At 40.7% G+C, this 20,513-nt stretch overlaps 1 protein-coding gene across 1 annotated transcript in view; it reads right to left on the bottom strand.

Moving 5' to 3' along the window:
* Window positions 1-20,151, bottom strand: part of cgnb (cingulin b) — a 66,795-nt gene extending 46,644 nt beyond the window's left edge. The window contains 5 exon segments of the mRNA XM_034160389.1: window positions 3,528-3,597; window positions 9,034-9,128; window positions 9,217-9,396; window positions 9,398-10,334; window positions 19,966-20,151. Coding sequence (XP_034016280.1) covers window positions 3,528-3,597; window positions 9,034-9,128; window positions 9,217-9,396; window positions 9,398-10,315 — 1,263 coding nt within the window. The 5' untranslated portion in view covers window positions 10,316-10,334; window positions 19,966-20,151.
* Between the last annotated feature and the right edge of the window lie 362 nt (window positions 20,152-20,513).

Below are 20,513 nucleotides of genomic sequence, written 5' to 3'. Positions count from 1 at the left end.
TGTGTCTGACAGCCCTTATGTTCATTTGTTAGTTTCAACAAAGCCTTTGATGCTTTGACAAGCATCGTTTCCTCACAATTAAACAAAACAACGTGTCAGCAGTCTTTCAAACCACAAGCTCCCACAGAAACAAATTAGCAGGGTGCAATGTGAACCTTAACATTATAGTTATGAGCCAATTTGGTTTAAAATCCAACTAAACCTCTGAAATAAAAGTGCATCACTTTATTGATCTGGAAACTGCAAGCATCACAAACAGCCCTCAAGCCAGCCAAAGGCCTGGCATTTACACAGCACATCCATCTGATCTCATGTTGGGGGTTTATACAGACGAGAGCAATGATTTGCTTTAGAGGCAGAGTTGGATAAAAAAATATCCTCAGGCACAAGAAAACTGAGCAGATTGACTGATGCTGCAGTTTGATGCCGTTATAAGTTACGTTGAGTAACCATCACTTCTGACAAGCTGGAGACGACGGCTCTGTGACTTAATTGCCCTTCAAGAACAGATGCCTCTCAATGGCCGAGGCATGAGCAGCTTTCCTCTGTGAGTCCACTGTTGCCAAGAGACGCTTATTAAGAGATTGCACATAATGAGGCGCCATCAGTCAGATGCATGCAATATGAGCAGGTAAGGACACAAAGGAATAACTTCTGCATGCAGATTTATGCAAATAATGTAAAATTAAAGGCTGCAGCATGTATGTTCTAAAACAAAAAAGAACCACAATCTATTTTAATAAGGTGCCAGGATGACACACAAGAGCAGAAACAGCACAGAAACAGAGCAATACTCAGCATATCCCTTCATTTTCACATTTTTTGGCCTGCCAAAGGAGGATCATTAGAGACAAAGTGAATTAAATAGAAAGTTCTCATCCTCAGAAGAGGAGTGCAGCCTGCTGGATTCTTCACAGATGCACAGACGCTGCTCTGCAGAGAAGAGTACTGTTCAATATGATGACTTCTCAGTATTACTGAAAACTCATTTAAAGCCCACAACCTGCCAACGAGTTTGAAAGGTGGGGTTTGTATCAAAAAATTAATGAATCAGATTTTCAAATTTGTGAAGGCCCTTAAACTAATCCTGTGCACAAGTCCAAACCCAATAGTGATATTTTATTAAATTCATTCATCGACTTCTCATTATAACTTTCACAAAAAAAAAACCAAACAAACAAACAAAAAAAACATTTTGTTTTTAGATTCTGTTAAAACCAAACTTTTTGCAGTTCCTCTATGCAAAATTTAAGCCTTGAATAATTCAGCTGAGACCAGCAAACATATGACAAAATTTCAGTGAACATTTGCCTGAAATTCCAACTGTGGCAGAGAGGGAAGAAGAGAAACATAATCAAGAGAAAGATTAGTAGCACAGAAAAAGAAAAACATGTATAGCATGCAGCATATCCAAGTGTGTATACCGTGTATACTGTAGATTCTATTTTCAATTTTGCTAAAATAAGTAAATCAATTAATCAAAAGAAATGGAACTTACATTTTTTCTTCTTTTATGATTTATGACAACTTGTTCTCAACATCAAGCACTGCAAAAACTCAAAAGTCAAAATGATATTTTATATTCAATTGTGAGTTTATTTTTTAACTATGTTCTTATTTTAATGTTTTGAGAATTTTTTTTAAAATATTTTTGGTATTTTAAACTTTTTTAATGGCTTTAAATATGTTTAAAAACCCTTGTGTTGCATGAATGTTGCAAAGCAGTTTGAATTAGTAAAGAATATACTAATACAGATGCCATTATTATCAACATAATCTGCAAATTGATGCAAAGCCTAAGTTGAATATACAGTGCATCCAGACAGGATTCACTTCACTTTTCCCACATTTTGTTATGTTACAGCCTTATACCAAAATGGGCTAAATTATTTTTTTCCCTCAAAATTCTACTCATAATGACAACACAAAATACTTTTTCTTTTAACATTTGTAAATGCATTAAAAATAAAAAACTAAGAAATCATGTGTACGTAAGTATGCACACCCTTTCCTCAATACTTTGGTAGTAAATACAGTCTCAGGTCGTCTTGAATATGATGCTACAAGCTTGGTGCACCTATCTTTGGGCCGTTTTGCTCATTCCTCTTTGCAGCACCTCTCAAGCTCCATCAAGTTGGATTGGGAGCGCCGGTGCACAGCCACTTTCAGATCTCTCCAGAGATGCTCAATCGGATTCAGGTCTGGGCTCTGAACCATTGCCTCAGTCTGAGGTCAGGACCTCTGGAGCAGGTTTTCATCCAGGATGTCTCTGTACATTGCTGCATTCATCCTTCCCTCAATCCTGACTAGTCTCTCAGTTCCTGCCACTGAAAAACATCTCCACAGCATCATGCTGCCACCACCATGCTTCACTGTAGGAATGGTGCCTGGTTTCCTCCAAACATGATGCCTGGCATTCACACCAAAGAGTTCAATCTTTGTCTCATCAGACCAGAGAATTTTGTTTCTTGTGGTCTAGGAGTCCTTCAGGTGCCTTTTGGCAAACTCAAGGTGGGCTGCCTTGTGTCTTTTAGTAAGGAGTGGCTTCTGTCTGGCCACTTTACCATACAGGCCTGATTGTTGGATTGCTGCAGAGATGGTTGTCCTTCTGGAAGGTTCTCCTCTTTCTACAGAGGAATGCTGGAGCTCTGACAGAGTGACCATGGGGTTCTTGGTCACCTCCCTGACTAAGGCCCTTCTTCCCAGAAGCACAATGGCCTTGATTGAGGCCACTGTGCTCATTGGAACCTTCAAAACAGCAGAAATGTTTCTGTATCCTTCCCCACATTTGTGTCTCAAGAAAATCCTGTCTAAGAGGTCTACAGACAATTCCTTTGACTTCATGCTTGGTTTGTGCTCTGACATGCACTGTCAACTGTGGGACCTTATATGTAGACAGGTGTGTGTTTCCAAATCATGTCCAATCAACTGAATTCAACCTAGGTGGACTCCAATTAAGCTGTAGAAACATCTCAAGGATGATCAGTGGAAACAGGATGCACCTGAGCTCAGTTTTGAGCTTCATGGCAAATACTTTATGTACATGCGATGTCTTACTTTTATTATTATTATTATTTTTAATAAATTTGCAAAATTCTAAAACTTGTAATGTGGAGTTGTGTCAGGAAGGGCATCTGGTGTAAAACATGTGTCAAGGCAACATGCAGCTCCACCTTGCATCTACTGTGGTGACCCCAAGTGAAATCAAGGGAGCAGCCAAAAGGGATTTACTTTTTATTCTGTGGTATTGTGTGTAGAATTTTGAGGAAAAAAATGAATTTCATCCATTGTGGAATATTGCTGTAACATAAAAATGTGGAAAAAGTGCAGCACTGTGAATATTTTCTGGACACACTGTATATGTATTTTAAATTATTTCATCATGGAATTCCTTGAGCAAACCTGACTTTTCTTTCAAGTACCAAATGTATGTGCAATAGCTGTAAAACAACAAATACTATGTGTTACAGTATTGGAATCAATTTCTTACAAGTATTTATTTATCAATAATTATTATTATTTTGTACCTTATGATTGTTGGTGGCCTTGTAGACAAGGTCGGTTTTTCTCTTCAGGGATCCTTCACTCTCACTGGTGCTGATAAGGAAAACGTGGATAGCGGATGATAATTAATTAATTAATTTTTTGTGAGAAGATAGTCAGGATTAGATATTCAGCATTCTATTACAAATCCAAATCTTCCGAAACGCAAGGTTATTGTTGCAGAGTTGCGTCACAAACAAAACCAGACGGGTCCAGATTATGCAAACCAGATTGGCTGACAAAAACACAAGTCAACAAGAAAAATGTACACATTGTGAAATTCTAGAATTACTCTGTGACATAAAAATAAAAGCTCTTAAGTGTTTTCAATACACATACACAGACTCACCCCCCCCCAAAAAAAGATCAAAATGCTAACATTGGGCTTTCCCAATAGCTTCATCTTTCTCTACGTTTTAATCTGGCACTTATTTGGCCAGTGTCCCTAGAGGTTCTGTAGGTTAGGTGTCCAGTGTCTTGCTCAAGGACATATCGGCATTCAGCCATAATTGGGGATTAAACCCACTGTCCATTCAGTTAGTGGACAACTCTCTCCAATAACAAATGACTAAGCTACAGTTGCACATTTATTTATATTAGCTTCCTATTACATAATGTTTGAGTTGGAAGTTTTATTCTTTACATACAACCCCTGGCAAAAATTATGGAATCACCGGCCTCGGAGGATGTTCATTCAGTTGTTTAATTTCGTAGAAAAAAAGCAGATCACAGACATGACACAAAACTAAAGTCATTTCAAATGGCAACTTTCTGGCTTTAAGAAACACTAAGAAATCAGGGAAAAAAAATTGTGGCAGTCAGTAACGTTTACTTTTTTAGACCAAGCAGAAGGAAAAAAATATGGAATCACTCAATTCTGAGGAAAAAATTATGGAATCATGAAAAACAAAAGAACGCTCCAACACATCACTAGTATTTTGTTGCACCACCTCTGGCTTTTATAACAGCTTGTAGTCTCTGAGGCATGGACTTAATGAGTGACAAACAGTACTCAACAATCTGGCTCCAACTTTCTCTAATTGCTGTTCCCAGATCAGCTTTGCAGGTTGGAGCCTTGTTATGGACCATTTTCTTCAACTTCCACCAAACATTTTCAATTGGACTAAGATCCGGACTATTTGCAGGCCATGACATTGACCCTATGTGTCTTTTTGCAAGGAATGTTATCACAGTTTTTGCTCTATGGCAAGATGCATTATCATCTTGAAAAATGATTTCATCATCCCCAAACATCCTTTCAATTGATGGGATAAGAAAAGGATCCAAAATATCAACGTAAACTTGTGCATTTATTGATGATGTAATGACAGCCATCTCCCCCGTGCCTTTACTTGACATGCAGCCCCATATCATCAATGACTGTGGAAATTTACATGTTCTCTTCAGGCATTCATCTTTATAAATCTCATTGGAACAGCACCAAACAAAAGTTCCAGCATCATCACCTTGCCCAATGCAGATTCGAGATTCATCACTGAATGACTTTCATCCAGTCATCCACAGTCCACGATTGCTTTTCCTTAGCCCATTGTAACCTTGTTTTTTTCTGTTTAGGTGTTAATGATGGCTTTTGTTTAGCTTTTCTGTATGTAAATCCCATTTCCTTTAGGCGGTTTCTTACAGTTCAATCAATCAATTTTTTTTATATAGCGCCAAATCACAACAAACAGTTGCCCCAAGGCGCTTTATATTGTAAGGCAAGGCCATACAATAATTATGTAAAACCCCAACGGTCAAAACGACCCCCTGTGAGCAAGCACTTGGCTACAGTGGGAAGGAAAAACTCCCTTTTAACAGGAAGAAACCTCCAGCAGAACCAGGCTCAGGGAGGGGCAGTCTTCTGCTGGGACTGGTTGGGGCTGAGGGAGAGAACCAGGAAAAAGACATGCTGTGGAGGGGAGCAGAGATCGATCACTAATGATTAAATGCAGAGTGGTGCATACAGAGCAAAAAGAGAAAGAAACAGTGCATCATGGGAACCCCCCAGCAGTCTACGTCTATAGCAGCATAACTAAGGGATGGTTCAGGGTCACCTGATCCAGCCCTAACTATAAGCTTTAGCAAAAGGAAAGTTTTAAGCCTAATCTTAAAAGTAGAGAGGGTGTCTGTCTCCCTGATCTGAATTGGGAGCTGGTTCCACAGGAGAGGAGCCTGAAAGCTGAAGGCTCTGCCTCCCATTCTACTCTTACAAACCCTAGGAACTACAAGTAAGCCTGCAGTCTGAGAGCGAAGCGCTCTATTGGGGTGATATGGTACTACGAAGTCCCTAAGATAAGATGGGACCTGATTATTCAAAACCTTATAAGTAAGAAGAAGAATTTTAAATTCTATTCTAGAATTAACAGGAAGCCAATGAAGAGAGGCCAATATGGGTGAGATATGCTCTCTCCTTCTAGTCCCCGTCAGTACTCTAGCTGCAGCATTTTGAATTAACTGAAGGCTTTTTAGGGAACTTTTAGGACAACCTGATAATAATGAATTACAATAGTCCAGCCTAGAGGAAATAAATGCATGAATTAGTTTTTCAGCATCACTCTGAGACAAGACCTTTCTGATTTTAGAGATATTGCGTAAATGCAAAAAAGCAGTCCTACATATTTGTTTAATATGCGCTTTGAATGACATATCCTGATCAAAAATGACTCCAAGATTTCTCACAGTATTACTAGAGGTCAGGGTAATGCCATCCAGAGTAAGGATCTGGTTAGACACCATGTTTCTAAGATTTGTGGGGCCAAGTACAATAACTTCAGTTTTATCTGAGTTTAAAAGCAGGAAATTAGAGGTCATCCATGTCTTTATGTGTGTAAGACAATCCTGCAGTTTAGCTAATTGGTGTGTGTCCTCTGGCTTCATGGATAGATAAAGCTGGGTATCATCTGCGTAACAATGAAAATTTAAGCAATACCGTCTAATAATACTGCCTAAAGGGAAGCATGTATAAAGTGAATAAAATTGGTCCTAGCACAGAACCTTGAGGAACTCCATAATTAACTTTAGTCTGTGAAGAAGATTCCCCATTTACATGAACAAATTGTAATCTATTAGACAAATATGATTCAAACCACCGCAGCGCAGTGCCTTTAATACCTATGGCATGCTCTAATCTCTGTAATAAAATTTTATGGTCAACAGTATCAAAAGCAGCACTGAGGTCTAACAGAACAAGCACAGAGATGAGTCCACTGTCCGAGGCCATAAGAAGATCATTTGTAACCTTCACTAATGCCGTTTCTGTACTATGATGAATTCTAAAACCTGACTGAAACTCTTCAAATAGACCATTCCTCTGCAGATGATCAGTTAGCTGTTTTACAACTACCCTTTCAAGAATTTTTGAGAGAAAAGGAAGGTTGGAGATTGGCCTATAATTAGCTAAGATAGCTGGGTCAAGTGATGGCTTTTTAAGTAATGGTTTAATTACTGCCACCTTAAAAGCCTGTGGTACATAGCCAACTAACAAAGATAGATTGATCATATTTAAGATCAAAGCATTAAATAATGTTCAGTCACAGACGTTGACTCCAGTTTCCTCCCATTCGTTCCTCATTTGTTTTGTTGTGCATTTTCGATTTTTGAGACATATTGCTTTAAGTTTTCTGTCGTGACGTTCTGATGTCTTCCTTGGTCTACCAGTATGTTTGCCTTTAACAACCTTCCCATGTTGTTTGTATTTGGTCCAGAGTTTAGACACAGCTGACTGTGAACAACCAACATCTTTTGCAACATTGCGTGATGATTTACCCTCTTTTAAGAGTTTGATAATCCTCTCCTTTGTTTCAATTGACATCTCTCGTGTTGGAGCCATGATTCATGTCAGTCCACTTGGTGCAACAGCTCTCCAAGGTGTGTTCACTCCTTTTTAGATGCAGACTAACGAGCAGATCTGATTTGATGCAGGTGTTAGTTTTGGGGATGAAAATTTACAGGGTGATTCCATAATTTATTCCTCAGAATTGAGTGATTCCATATTTTTTTCCCTCTGCTTGGTCTAAAAAAGCAACCGTTACTGACTGCCACAATTATTTTCCTGATTTCTTATAGTGTTTCTTAAAGCCGAAAGTTGCCTTTTGAAATGACTTTAGTTTTGTGTCATGTCTGTGATCTGCTTTTTTTCTACAAAATTAAACAACTGAATGAACATCCTCCGAGGCGGTGATTCCATAATTATTGCCCATCGGGGTTGTATAACTGTATTGCAAAATGTCAAAAAATAAGACATCCAGATGACTGCGGTGCATCACTAATGCCAGTTATGGATGCGGTGGTAGCATAGTATCAGTTTAATTAGGGAATAACCCTGTTGTGTCTGATGATTTGCGTATGTTAATGCTGAATCTTATGGCCGCAAATTGAGTTTTAAAAGGAGCTTTACTAGTGACGCGTTAGCAGAGCCCGGAAAATGGCTATTGCGACTGGAATCCAGCATAACATCCACAATTCATCAGACGGAAGGGGGTTATATCCATTCTAATCCAATTCCAACGTTTGCACGGTTATTTTTCTGTAAGTAATTCAGTCGGTGAATCATTGTGAAACGAATGTGGTCAGCCGTCAAAGCTTACTGTATCAACAGTGTGTTTATGCCAGACTGGAAATTCGGTGAGCATACCCACAGATTTCTCCATCTCATCAGCTGCGTGAGTTAAAACCATCAATCAATCCAGTTAAATTCATTAAATCCACGCAGTTCTGCATCGTCCTCGCTGCACTAGTTTCTGTCACCCTCAGGCAATTATTTACATCTGCGTAGCAGCGCGTGTGGTCAGGGCGTGGAATAATACATTAAATGTGAAACGATTTAATATTTTACCACCGTTTACCCAATATTTTATGGTCTGAAATCTCACACGATTAACCTAGCAGATTTGTGGAAAAATGTATTTGGATTACAATAATACTATGTATGTATGCGGCAACTGCATGGGAGTGCGTGCAAACATTCATATTTTACAACAGCTTTCATGAAGCTTGAAATTTTCTAACACTGTATTTTTTGACTTCACTGGCATCACAAGTCTGATACCAATGTTAACCCCCAGGACAGCACAGGTCTTTGCAGAAAACCCAGTTTCACCATCTCGTCTAATTTCTCAGAGATGGTCATTAATGGATTTTAGATGATTACCTCTGCTCTGATCTTGACTTTTGCCCTATGATTTTGACATAATGTGTTGCAAGAGGATGATATACTGAGTTTATCCACCAATTCTGATTGAGATTGTGCCACAGCTTCAAAGCTTCCAATGGGAAAGTAAAGGGTCGTGTCTCTGTGGTATTTACCTTTATGACAGACACACACACACACACACCACAGTCATGTAGCTTTTTGGCACCTGCAAGCCCTGCAAGTGCTGAAGTTGTGTGGTGGACACTGGGCCAGTGAAATATAAAGGTTGTTGGAAAGCCCAAATATCTACCCCTGAGCAGTAGGTGCAGCCATTGGTTCATCTTTGCAGTCTTACTTACCCCTCTTTGAGAATGTTATAAATAACTTGTTTGGTTTGTGCTTCCTCTTGAAGCATGACTTCATTGTTTTTAGATGGACTCTTCTGAGGTATCTCCTTCAAAGAGAAAGCAAGCAAAGTAACAACCCCCCAGCTCATTTTATACCAGGTAATAGCTTCTAAAAGTCTAATCTTTGGTACTTACAGGCTTCTTTACTACAGCTGGAGGGGTGTCCTTGGTAACAAACGTCCCTGGTGACTTAAAGCTCATCTTGAGTGCCTCATGTCCAGTCACCTTGGAAACGGATACAGGGCTTCTTTTCAGGCTACCGCTCACTGAGGCAGACGATGTCAACGAATTGGAAAAGGCAGAAAGGGAGTGACAGGAGTCCGTAGGGATTCAGAATGGAAGACAGGGAAGAGGGAGGGGACACCGGACTGGGAGCCTTGACTTCTTGTCTTGCGTCAAGACTTCTGGACCGTCTCTGCTGGTCAAATTTGAGCCGCTGCCTTGCTCCAGAGCGCCCCCTGGTCTGTGTGCCACCACCCGGTGAGCCGCTGTTGAACTTGCTTATGAGTTTGTTGATAGGAGCGAGGGAGTTTGTGTCGATGGCTGGGGCAGGTACTTCATCCTTTGACACTGGGGTGGGTGGGTCTGGGAAAGATTCTAACAAGGAGTCAGCACCATTTTGGTTGACCCCTCTTGACCCTGCACCTGTTAATTTGACAGGTTTCAGTCCTGCCTCATTGTACTCCTCATCCTTTCTGCTCCACTCGGTCAGACGTGTCTCCATTTCCTTTGCTTTGAGTTGGGGCTCGGGCTTCATCCTCTCCACCTGTCCTCCTCGTACAGCTCCACCCTCCTCCTCTACTTGCGTGCCTGCTTGCCCATCACCTGGAGGTCGCTTAAGAGGGCTCCCAAAAATCTCTTGGACCTCATCCTCTGCTGGAGGAGCAGGAGAGCTTGCTGTCTTTGCAACAGGACCATAGGGGTTTGGAAGATCTACCCGGTCTCTACTTTTGGGGAAGCTGTCGTAGGGTGAAGGGGGCCCCGAGCTGGGGTTTGGTCCGTTTAGCTGAACTCCATATGAGTCACCTTTACTGCCATCTTTCAGGACCACATAAGGCTGTCCAGAGATCCCTTGAACCCGCACTGCCACTCCATACTTATTAGAGAGAATTGCGCTGTTGCTTGCTCTAGACTTTTCAGAATAACCTCCGCCGGTGTCATGGAGATCGTTGATGAAGCGGATCTGAACGCCGTAGTCCACGAGCTGCTTCTTGTCGCTGGGCAGAGTGCTCATGCTCACTTGCTGGTGAATTCTGGGAAGACAAAGAAAAACAGCAGAAATTCAAATCAGAGCTCGACCGATATGACTTCTTTTGGGGGGGAGGGCGCCCATACAGATATTAGGAAGGAAAAAATTTATGACACCAATGTATCTACTGATATATACATAAAAATTGGCAATCATTTCTAACATATTAGTAACTATAAATATAACCAACAACCAAACAAGGTACGGTATGCTGCCTTCAATTGGATTGGCAGTTGCTGCATCACATCACTCAGCATTTGCAAAAAAATACAGTTCTTGTCTATTTTGGAGCCACCTAGCTGGCAGCATAGCAACCACTTGCCTTTCTTTGCTGTAAAACACACATTCTGATTGAAAATGAATGGCAGCTGGTCACTTTGCCTATGTCTCTTTTATTTAATTTGACCAAGGTTGATGAGGGTCCCAACCATGCATGACAGTATTGTAAAAATGCCATTGGCTGGACAAATTATGTAATGACACCATTTCAAACAGCTAAAGTGTTTTTCTTCTACAATGTAAATTTTTTTTCTATTGGCAAAGTAATGGCGACACCAATATGTTTGTGAAACGCTCATGTTGGCCAGTATTATCTGACAACTGAAAGATTGGTTGGGTTCTCATTCAAATTCAGTGGATCAGAAGAAGAAGAAGCCACAAAAGCGCAGCACACACTGAAGATAAAAGAGCAGGTGCTCCAACTTTTTTAATGAATTATTCATAGAGGAGGAAACAGTAGCACAGACCTTCAGAAGAAAAAAAATCCTGTTTCAGATGTTGCCCTGGCAGTACGTACCTCACACATCACAGAGCATCACCTGCTTTATTATTAAATTACTCACTCAACTGATGCCTCTCGTCTGAACTACCACTGCTCTTCCTTCAAAAGATTGGTTTACAAACTTTTGTGCAAATCGCCTCGATCCTCTCAGTCAAAGTTGGAATCTCCCTGCGTACCAGATTGCTGGGTTTATCTGGATGAAACTGTCATCTTCCCCTGCTGCCCGACATGGGAAATTCCTCCTCATAACCAGAACCTATTGTGTTCGTGATGTGCCAAATATGCCAGCAACATTCTGAGAACACCTGGGTGCAGGTTTGAAATGACTTTTCAGATCAGAGGAGCTGATGTTGTCAAGGAGGCATAACAACCCTTGCTGCTGAGCTTCATCATAATGCTTTAAAAAGGCACAAAATAACCCTTAAAAATTTCAATTTAAGCACTATCAAAGCATCTTTACGTTTCACTGTTTGATAATGAAACCGGTGAATAATCATCTTATTGTCCTCGCCCTCTGGAGCATTAAATATTTAGGACTGTGTTGGGAAAGGGCCCCTTTCTCTACGCGGTCATCAGACTTCACAGTAGAATCACTCAGGCGTAGTCTGTTTACTCTGAGCTGTGCATGTGCACATGCTGCAACCCAAACGTGTGCACAAGCCAACTGGTATCAGCAATAAAAGTGTCATGTTCTTATGACACACAGCGATCTCGCCAACCTACTCAACACAACTTCTTTCAGTTAGAGCTCAAATAACTTGATGAAAAGTCAACTTGTCAATCAATATAAAAATATTGACAACTTTGTAATAAGAAATGAAGAGCTTGCAAAAAATTGCCATTTTTGTAATAAACGTGAACACGATGAAAAAAAAACAGCGATGAAAATGATGTAACTGCTTCAGACAAGTTTTTATATATAATTTTTTATATATATATATATATATATATATATATATATATATATATATTTTATTAGACTTTTTTCCCCACCACCTTTTTATACCTTTAGTCTAAAGTAAAATATCAAAGTCTTTTTGGATGTGATACAACAATTTAATATAACATAACAAATGAGACACAAAATAACTACTGAATGAACATGTATTTAACACTGCTCATGTTTGCAATGTCTTTATTGAAGTATTACATTTTTTTGGTCAGGTAATGTTGCATCTCGCACTGGCATATTACAAAATACCCATTTCCACTATCTAATGGCACTACTCAGATCTCCACAGACAACAAGACTACACTGCAGATATTTCTCTGAAATGACCCAGACCCCAAGTCTTTATTTTTCTTCCAATTAAATATTTTTTCTTGAAAGTTAATAGAAATTTGCATTTTAAAATTTGACCCCAATGACATGCGCCTCCCCCCCATGTATGTCCATAGCAGTTCGGCAAAAGTGAACAGTAAATTTGAAAGAAAGTAAAGAAATCAGAGTTCAATGTCAGTCAACGTATGGTAATGTAACACAAAATGAAATAGATTTTTTGCAAACTGAGAATAAATGGATATCACAAATATAACAGGGACATAAATATGCTTTTGTTGGTGGGGGGGAGGGGGCAGTGTGTTACACAGCAGGACATGTACAGTATTAAAAAAAGAAAGCAATTTCATGTGTTACCTGTGCATGTGAAGAACATTAAACAAAACCTTGACTGTGCCCAGCGGTTACAGTGTAATGTGCATCACCTTGACCCTCACTGCTGGAAGATAGTGAATCAAAGTCAGCCTTTGTCTTTACTAAAAACATTCTTAGGATTCCAGGCCTTCCCGTTCATGCCGAGTGACAGAGAGAAAAGCAAAAACTCAAAAGTGTAGAAGCTACTTAAATGAGGACAAACTGGTTAAATCTCCTGCACTCATCTAACCAGCAGAATTACAGACTGTATAACTGACATCACAAGGCAACTGCTTTACACACAGCATGTCACAGCGAGAAAAGCAGGTGGAACAAGAACACACAGAAACTGCACACCTCCATCAAAGGAGCAGTGATACACAACCCACCCAATCTAGCCTGCATATAGACTGAACAAAAATATAAATGCAACACTTTTGTTTTGCTCCCATTTTTCACGAGCTAAACTGAAAGAGCTAAAACATTTTCTATATACACAAAAGACTTATCTTAAATATTTTTCACAAATCTATGTTAGTGAGCACTTCTCCTTTGCTGAGATAATCCATCCCACCTCACAGGTGTGGCAGATCAAGATGCTGATTAGACAGCATGATTATTGCACAGGTGTGCCTAAGCCCCTTAGGCTGGCCACAATAAAAGGGTGTTCGAGAATAAAAGGACGCCAGTCTGTCACAGGGCCACAAATAGACAAACAAACACATTCACACCCGCGTATGGACAACTTAAAGTTTCCAATCCACCTAATCTGCATGTCTTTGGATGTGGGAGGAAGCTGGAGCACCCAGAGGAAACCCATCCAGACATGGGGAGAACATCCGAACGCCACAGGTGGGAATCGATCCCATGACTTCCTTGCTGTAAGGCAACAGTAGAACCACTAAGCCAACGTTCTGCCATTGGAGAAACTGTGTGAACATAAATATTAATGGATTATTAACCGAACATGAGGTCTGTATGTAAAAATATCAGCCTGCGGTGTAAGGATGGACCGAGTGCTAGCAAGGTCTCTACAAAAAAAAAAAAAACACAGGTCTGATTTTCCCGTACAGACCAAGCAAGTGAGGTTAATAATTTGTTTATTATATGGCTATTTAATTTTAATTATATGTGTGTGTGTATTAGAGCCCGACGGATATGGATTTTTTGAGGCTGATGCCGCTAACAATATTTGGATGAAAAAAAATGCAGATAATCCATAAATCGGCTGATTTGCCGATAGCCGATAAATGAGCCGATATTATTTATTTATTTTTTTAAATGAATAAAAAGTTATTTTTTTGGACCCTTAACAAAAAAGGTATGAGCTGAAAGCTGAAGCTTTGTCCTCATATTGATTAACTTTATAACAGAGAAGAATTTTCAAGTTAAAAAAATGCAAAAATGCAATTGGAGCAGTTAGGGGGCTATTCAAACGGACCAACTAGTAAGATATCACTCCTGAAAACGATCTTTGCCATATCACGTGAGGTAAATCTGCCCTACGATTGGATTTTGGAAAACCATGTGACGGAGAACCAATTCCCATTGGACACTCACATTGCGCACGTCATCACACATCTTCTATGAGGAGTACCAAGATGGCTGACGGTGGATCGAAAGTCCGCCGAGTTAACATTTCAGCAAAAAAGGAGTAAGTTTCTATCTCATATCATGAAAGAGTTATTTACAATTTAGTAAAGCTTGGTCCCAGCTGTCGTATACGACGGCGTCTGCCCCAGAGGGTTAATGGCGAACGGCAGTAATTCCCAGAACCCTTCAGGACGACCAATGAATCTGAATGTTTCAACCTCTTAGCAGTAAATGAAAGTTTTTCATGCTAGAAATAAGGTCTACACAACGTGGGCTTAATAAAAAGCGTGACCGACGCAATGAAGCACATTTGACACATTACTACATAAACTGAGTTAATCAAATTGAGTTGAACTGAAAGGGAGAAATGTGGGGTGAATGTAATCGCAAAGTTATTACAAACAACATCCTTATAAACTTGTATGCTTTTGTCAGCCGATCAGTGCAGTGTGATGGAGAACTACAGGGGCTGGTGATGAACACATTTAAGCAGGGGTGTAAGCAGCTCTCAGTTGAATGGAGTCAGAGCTCCATCTACTGGACAAACGGTGCAAGGACATTTTACACTGCCGACACAAACATTATTTCAGTAACTGTTCTGCTTATGAGAAATTATCGCCGTTCTATCGGCAACATTTCGGCCGATAGTGAGTACTTTGAAGTGCTTATATCGGCCGATAATGTCGGCCAGCCGATATATGGGTCGGGGTCTAATATATATATGAATAAAACACGTGAACGCCTGAATGTGAATGCTCAAAGACAGAGCTCATAGTCAGAGGGGAAGTGAAGCTGTTCGCTTCACCTCCGAGCCATCAGCTCTGAGGTGAGCAGCCAAATTCACCTAAAAAAAAAAAAAAAACTCCAAAGCTGAAGTGAGCTGCGGCTCACCTCAGCTCACCTCCAAGCTGACGGCCGGTGTCCCGGCAGAACACCGCAGCAGAGCAACTTGCTAACAGATGGTCCGGTCGTTAGTTGGTAAGCTTTCAATCTGTGTTTTTTCCGATGCTGTTTAGATATTTATGGAGTACGTTCATGTCTGACCTGGTTTTTCTAAACGTGTTTCCTGGTTTGTAAAGAAAATACGCGTTCGGACTGACTGTCATGGAAACCGGTCCGGACATGGGAAAATATTCAACCGGTAATCAGCCAATCAGAGTGTGCATAGCGTTGCAGTCATATAATAAAAAGTTATATGCCCCTCTCCTGAAACTGCTATTAAAACGCTCAGTTCTCAGCATCCAGACTGAGGCTTTTAGGTGTGCAAGTGTCCCTTTGCTAAAGCAGACAGTAACAAAAGCTCAGCTGTACGCATTCAGCAGACAGTAGCCGAGTGGCACATAGTGACAACTTCATATCCTCTCAGGCCCTGTGGTCACAGGGAAAGGCTGTGTCAACAGAGACAGGAATGTGACCAAACGGGCCCATCTGCCACCATGCTACACATCCTCCTCTGCCGCTGTCAACTCATACTGACTGCTCATCTAATCTGCATCTGTCTCACGCTATTTACCTTTAACAAGCAGGGGCGCCAATTCAAGGATTCAAGGAACTTTATTTGTCGTGCCAACTCACATTTACATGTTAATGGTACGAAATTAGTACTCAGGTCCTGGTTATTTTTAAAAAGCCTTCTAAAAACTATAGATATAAACTATTAAAATAAAAGCCAAAATTAGCTATGTTTAATACCAAATATAAGTGTGAACAGCAAGTAGACTATAATATTGCACTGGGAATTAAGTGAAAATAAACACTGCAGGTATACTGCACATGGGAGATTAAAGTGTTTGATATCTTGGCTATGTGCTTAGGGTCATTGTACTACTGAAAGATGAACCGTTGCCCCAATTTAAGGTCAAGCATGCTCTGGAGCAGGTTTTCTTCCAGGATGTCTCTGTACATTGCTGCATTCATCTTTCCCTCAATCCTGAATAGGCTCCCAGTTCCTGCCACTGAAAAACATCCCCACAGCATGATGCTGCTACCACCGTGCTTCACTGTAGGGATGGTACCTGGTTTCCTCCAAACATGATGCCTGGCATTCACGCCAAGAATTCACTCTGTCTCATCAGACCAGAGAATTTGTTTCTCATGGTCTGAGAGTCTTTCAGGTGCGTTTTGGCAAAGTCCAGGTGGGCAGCCATGTGCCTTTTATGAAGGAGTGGCTTCCGTCTGGCCACTCTACCATACAGGCCTGATTGGTGGATTGCTGCAGAGATGTTGTCCTTGTGGAAGGTTCTCCTCTCTCCACAGAGGAATGCTGGAGTTCTGACAGAATGACCATCGGGTTCTTGGTCACCTCCTTGACTAAGGCCGTTCTCCCTTGATTGCTCACTTTGGATGTGTGGACAGCTCTAGAAAGAGTCCTGGTGGATCTGAACTTCTTCCATTTACAGATGATGGAGGCCACTGTGCTCACTCGGACCTTCAAAGCAGCAGAGATATTTCTGTACCCTTCCCCAGATTTGTGCCTCAAGACAATCCTGTCTCAGAGGTCTACAGACAATTCCTAAGACTTCATGCTTGGTTTGTGCTCTGACTTGCACTGTCAAGTGTGGGAACTTATATGTAAACAGGTGTGTGCCGTTCCAAATTATGCCCAATCAACTGAATTTACCCCAGGTGGACTCCAAATCTAGCTGCAGAAACATCTCAAGGATGATCAGTAGAAACAGGATGCACCTGAGCTCAATTTTGATCTTCATGGCAAAGAGGCTGTGAATAATTTATGTACAAGTGATTTCTTCACTTTTTTAATAAGTTAGCAAAAATAAATAAAACTTTCACATTGTCACTATGGGGTATTGTGTGTCGAATTTTGAGAAAAAAAAAATCCATTTTGGAATAAGGCTGTAACATAAAATATGGAAAAAGTGAACCGCTCTGAATACTCTCCAGATGCACCATAACGATGAGTACATAGATAAAAAATATCAACTCACCAGCCAGTGTTATTTTATCTGAATTAATTGTCTCAAACTCAAATTACTGGTACTTGAAGGCGACCAGTCAAATTTGTCCCAGAGAGGACCACTGAAGAACAAAATACTTTATGATGATAAACATCCAAGCTATCATTACCAGCCCTGGCACTTCCTCCTCCATAATCTGGGAACATTTCCAAAGTTGAAATCTGAACAACAAAAACGGTAATACTACTTCAGAAAACTTTGACATGCAACTGTAATTACTCACTTGCCAAACACAAATATTAAATAACTGTAGCATGCACTGTAAAAACTAATTGTAAAATTAGTTACAATTAGTTACCATTTTTAAATAATATTACTACAGACTGAAACAAAACACATTCTGACGTGCTGCTGCACATGCGTCATTTCGGAGCGTCAGCAGCAATTCACAGATTATCATCTCGTTTCTGCTTAAAACTGACTTATGAATGATTTAAGAGGTTTTACTTTGTCATCTGATGGTTAATAATCACATTATTCCCTTTGATCGCTTTGGGTGTGGAGTGTCAGACTCAAGACAGTCAGACTCAGACGTGCTACTGTCGCGCTCTGATCGGTTCCCTGTCTTTTATTATGAAATAATGCTGAATTCATGTGGAAATTATTGTTGTACAAAAGCTTCACATATCTGTCGCTGAGACAGATGATGATTGGAGTGCAGTTTTAAGCAGAAACGAGGTGATAATCGGTGAATTGCTGCTGAGGCATGCACAGTGGGGGGGGGGGGCGTTTGGTCAGCAACACTGTTTCAGTAGTTTTAACCCCTTTTAGCAATGTTTTTTTGGATTGTGGGTGATCACAGCAGAACGGCGCCTTGTGAAATAACCCCATTATCAAACCTCAGTTTGGTTAAGTAGCTTTGCCGAACTTCTGTGTTCAAAATCTTCACATATGTTGAAATATCAGACATAATTTTGTCCATTATTACTTGGACGGAGTTGCACTTCAAACACTCAGCACGTCTTGCCTGTTCTATGGATAGCCAGGGCCATTTGCGTGATGTCACTTTCAGGACCCCCAAATTATTCTATAAGGCATGTGACTTTATGGGGTCTTATGTGGCCCAGGGGGTGCCAGTTGGAGGCTCCTCCTTTAAATACATTAATATTTGTATTAGTCCATGGGCCAAGCAGGTTTTTGGTACCACTTAAGGGGAAAAAAACGACACTTAGAATCCAGCCTCAGTGTTATCATGGCCTACACAAAAATGTATAATAGCCATCCCAGGGTGGTAGCTGTAGCCAGGTAGGGATCAATGAAGAATTACACAGAGGTCAAACTTTAAAAATGCTCCAATCATGTTAAACTATATCACATTACTTGTCTGATCATAACAATTCCAAAAAGGTTGTGTGGGAGGTGGGTTAATAGAGATCTAAAAAAAGTATAGTTTGCATTATCTGTCATGCTTAGTTATCATGTTACAGGGTAACATATGTCACATGTCATGGAATTCAATGGATGTTGACCTTGTTTGACCTTTACTTTGGACTTTGGAGATAAAGCATTTAACAGTCAAAACTATTCCATTTATTGATCCTTTTATTTCAACCAATAATTTTGATAACTTTAACTTTTGACCCCTGTACAAACTGAAATTGACCTTTGTCACCATTTTTGCTGTTTTTACCCCATAACATTCCATCATAGTCCAAATATACCTTTTTGGAATTGTTATGATTAGACAAATAATGTGATATAGTTTTCGACATGATTGGAGCATTTTTTAAAGTTTGACCTCTGTGTAATTCTTCATTGACCCCTATGGCTACAGCTACCACCCTGGGATGGCTATCATACATTTTTGTGTAGGCCATGATACACTGAGGCTGGAATCTAAGTGTCGTTTTTTTCCCCTTAAGTGCTACCGATTAGGTCAAAATTCATGACTGGCTCATGGACTATATGTTTCATGGTAATTTAAACTACAAAAGACCAGAAGTGTTGGTGAAATAGGCCAGTTTGTGCAAAACAGCAGCATTATGGTAATGGGTAGGCTCATTAAAGGAGCCTGTTTGCTGGAAGACTTCAAAAATAAGCTGGCTGTGTGCAGCCAAGCATCAACTTTAAATCTACAGCCCAAAGTGACCGGGAACAAGCAGATTTCAGGTGGACACTCCTGACCAGGAAATGACGGTTTAATCCCATGGTAATCAAGCAGACTGAAGAATTAATTACATGTGATTTAACACAGAAATACAACTTTAACAGGTGAAATGATTGGATCAAGTCTGGTCGTGGACTCGTTACGTCACACCCACCTATCCGGTCAGTCAGTATCGGTGCGCGTCGAAACCGAGCTCGTTTACATAGACAGACCAGCAACAAATAAGTAAAAGAGCTAAATAAGCAAATAACACAGCTGCCTGGCTCAAAACAACTCGTCCAATTTGAAGCCTGGAATAAGCCCAGATACCGTCTTTCCGCATAGCACGCGCCTCCAATTTACAAGAACGGAGAGGAGCCATAAATAAACAGAAAACTAAAAAGTGGATTTTAAAGGCTTTTTCGGGAAGTCTAGTTTGGTAGGATGGTCGAAAGAGCCCAAATATGAGCCACAGGTGTTCTTTACACCGGAGCCGACAGACTTAAAACCCGATTAACTGAACACGCAGGAGCTAATTAAATCCACTTTTTGTTTTTTGTACTGCACCTGTGAGAATGCTGCACCTCGGAGTATTCCTCTGCGTCCGTCAACCCACCGTGTGCTCACACCAGCAGTAAAAATACACCAAAGATGACAAGATGTTGCCGAGGAAGCGAGCGCGTCTCTTCCAGCGCAACCTGTTGCCTGTCGGCTCCTCGTCCCGCCGCAGCTCGCATCTCATTGGAGCAACGCTCCCCGGGGGGCGGAGCCTGCCGGATTCAGCCAATGCTTCTTCTTGGTAAATTAACATAAAATATTTCGATTTCACACACATATGTATACTCACACACCATATACATATATACATACACACACACACAAAAAAATTAATTCATTCATTCATCTTCTACCGCTTAGTCCAATTAAGGGGGGCGGGGGGCTGGAGCCTATCCCAGCAGTCATAGAGCGTGAGGCGGGGTACACCCAGGACAGGACGCCAGTCTGTCGCAGGGCCACAAATAGACAAACAAACACAGACACACCCACACCTACGGACAATTTTAAAGAGTCCAATCCACCTAACCCGCATGTCTTTGGATGTGGGAGGAAACTGG

This window comes from Thalassophryne amazonica, chromosome 20 (assembly GCF_902500255.1).
Source record: "Thalassophryne amazonica chromosome 20, fThaAma1.1, whole genome shotgun sequence".
NCBI lineage: Eukaryota > Metazoa > Chordata > Actinopteri > Batrachoidiformes > Batrachoididae > Thalassophryne > Thalassophryne amazonica.
Note: the sequence above shows the minus strand (reverse complement) of the source record. Positions and strands in the feature narration are given on the sequence as shown.